Source organism: Falco rusticolus, chromosome 3 (assembly GCF_015220075.1).
Source record: "Falco rusticolus isolate bFalRus1 chromosome 3, bFalRus1.pri, whole genome shotgun sequence".
Taxonomy (NCBI): domain Eukaryota; kingdom Metazoa; phylum Chordata; class Aves; order Falconiformes; family Falconidae; genus Falco; species Falco rusticolus.
In genome coordinates, this window is record NC_051189.1 from 104,108,512 (window position 1) to 104,110,625 (window position 2,114).

The 2,114-nt window shown below is 62.9% G+C and overlaps 1 protein-coding gene across 2 annotated transcripts; it reads right to left on the reverse strand.

The window, feature by feature from the left end:
- Positions 1 to 233: 233 nt before the first annotated feature.
- HES4 (hes family bHLH transcription factor 4) lies at positions 234 to 1,839 on the reverse strand. 2 transcript variants are annotated; one of them, XM_037382097.1, is made up of 4 exons: positions 1,572 to 1,839; positions 1,394 to 1,489; positions 1,224 to 1,311; positions 234 to 1,124 (listed from the first exon to the last, which is right to left on the reverse strand). In XM_037382097.1, exons 1-4 carry the CDS (start codon positions 1,752 to 1,754, stop codon positions 544 to 546), a joined length of 948 nt encoding a protein of 315 aa, XP_037237994.1. In that variant the 5' UTR covers positions 1,755 to 1,839; the 3' UTR covers positions 234 to 543. The 2 variants fall into 2 exon arrangements, with proteins under 2 accessions (XP_037237994.1, XP_037237995.1); XM_037382098.1 differs by having other exon boundaries at positions 1,644 to 1,838.
- Between the last annotated feature and the right edge of the window lie 275 nt (positions 1,840 to 2,114).

Consider the following 2,114-nt stretch of genomic DNA (forward strand, 5'->3'; position numbering starts at 1 on the left):
GCCATAAAATTCATTTTTTTTTTAGGGAGGTGCACACACAGGATGAGCTTGTCCCTGCCCACTCTCAACCCAGCAAAATGAAAGGAGTGGGGGGGCAAAATTAAATCTATTTCGAAGAGTTTATTTATTTAAACACCTGCAATTTTTTCCTTTTCTTTTTGGAAGTCTTCAACACAGGCACACACACACACAGACAAACAGGATACAAACAACTTTGGCATTATACTTTTGAATATTTGTTACAAAACTATTTCTCATTTATTTTTTTTAAAAAAGTATCTCAAATAAAGGCATTTTAAAGGAGTAAAAATACAAGTCGAGATCCCAACTTCTGAAAATAATAAATAGCACGTTCATAGCAAGGTCCTTTTTTCCTTTCTGTTTAAATCTGCTTAAAAAAACCCAAACGTAACATGGCTCCATACAACGGAGCCAACGGAACAGTTGGTGGTTGGTGGGGGTTTTTTTGTGGTTTTTTTTAGGGGGGTGGGGGTGGGGGGGTGGCGGGATGAGGGGAAAAAAATAAAAATCTTCATAGGCAAGTCACCAAGGCCTCCACACCGATTCACTGCGCTCTGCGATGGGACTCCCCGCTTGGGATGCTGGAACAATGCTGCCCCCAAATGATGTCAGCCCCTGCACCGGGGATGCTGCCGGGGTGGCGGCCGCGTTCCCTGCGCCGCTGCCTGCGGACACCGGCACGTTGGCGTTGGCGTACAGGGGTATAACTGGTCCGGAACTGGGAGGAAAGGCCGGGTTGGGGATGAGGAAAGCGAACTGGCCATCGGTAGCAGGGACGAGCTGGAAACCCCCGTAGACCTTGGGGGAAAGGGCTTCGGCAGGGTTCAGCTTGCAGGGCACCGGGACGGCCCCGGCCGCGGCGGGGGGCAGCTGGACGTGCAGCGGCTGCTGGGCCAGGTGGGCGGGCTGCCCGGACGGCGGCGGTGGCGGGTAGTTCATGGCCACGATCTGGCCCAGGCAAGCCGAGAGGTGGCTGAGCAGGCGGGTCCGCACGTCGGTGTTGACCCCTTCGCAGGTGGACAGGAACCGCGTCACCTCGTTCATGCACTCGTTGAATCCAGCCCGGTACTTGCCGAGGACGGTGGGGTCGGCGCTGAGCGCGGCTGGAGGGCACAGCGGGTGGCAGGTGAGCCTCAGGCCGGTTCCCCGGTCCCCAGCCCCCGGTGCCGAGTCCCCCCCGGGCGGGCGGGGAGCGTGCTTACCGGTCATCTGAGCCCGCTGCAGGTTCCGCAGGTGCTTGACAGTCATCTCCAGGATGTCCGCCTTCTCCAGCTTGGAGTGCCGGGAGCTCTGCGGGGGGGAAAAGCCGAGCCGTCAGGGCTGCCCGCCGCCGGCCGGTGCCCCCCGCCCCGGCACCCCCAGCCCCACTTACATCCTTCTTCAGCGCGTCCAGTATCAGCGTCTTCAGCTGCCCCAGGCTCTCGTTGATCCGCGCCCGGCGCCGCTTCTCCATGATGGGCTTAGAGGACTGCGGGGAGAGCGGAGCCGGTAAGCCCCCCCACGAGGCTGGGTTCCCGCCCCCCCACAACCCCAACCCCCGGTGCACCGACCTCAGCACGGCCGCGGGCTCGCCGCCATCCAGCACCGCCGCTGCTGCGCCCCAACCGGCACCCGCCATTTACCTTCCGGTGCTCGCTGGCACTCCGCGGCTTGTCTGGCGTGTGGCTGGCGCTGGCCGGCGCCCCCGCGATGGGCGAGGCGGTGGGTTTCTCCATGCCCGTGTCGGCGGGCATGGCGCGGCAGCGGCTGCAGCGGGCGCGTGCGGCGGGCGCGGGGCGCGTGCGGCGGCGGCGGGGCCGGCAGTGCCGGCGGCCGGGGCCCCCCCCGCTTTTATACCCGGCGGCGGCTCCTCATTCGTGTGAAACCGCCGCCGCGGCCGTTCCCACACTCCCGGGAGCCAATAAGCGTTGGGGCTTAACCCGGTCGCGGCAACAGCCGTGATTCTATTGGTTAGCGGTTCTGCGGGCTGTCAGTCACGCGCGGCGGGACAGCCCAGCGCCGCTGGACACGTGGGGGGTAGCGGGCGGGGCTGCCCCGGGCACCGACTTAACTCCCCCCCCCCCGCCTCCTCCGCTCCCCCGGGGGCTTCGCGC

Bases quoted from the DNA above. Each gene is read 5' to 3' on its own strand.
- HES4 (XM_037382097.1), bottom strand. From the start codon at position 1,754: ATGCCCGCCGACACGGGCATGGAGAAACCCACCGCCTCGCCCATCGCG. The intron at 1,490-1,571 runs GTCGGTGCACCG...CTCTCCCCGCAG, and splicing joins GAGCCCGCGGCCGTGCTGAG to TCCTCTAAGCCCATCATGGA. The intron at 1,125-1,223 runs GTAAGCACGCTC...TGTGCCCTCCAG, and splicing joins GCAGCGGGCTCAGATGACCG to CCGCGCTCAGCGCCGACCCC.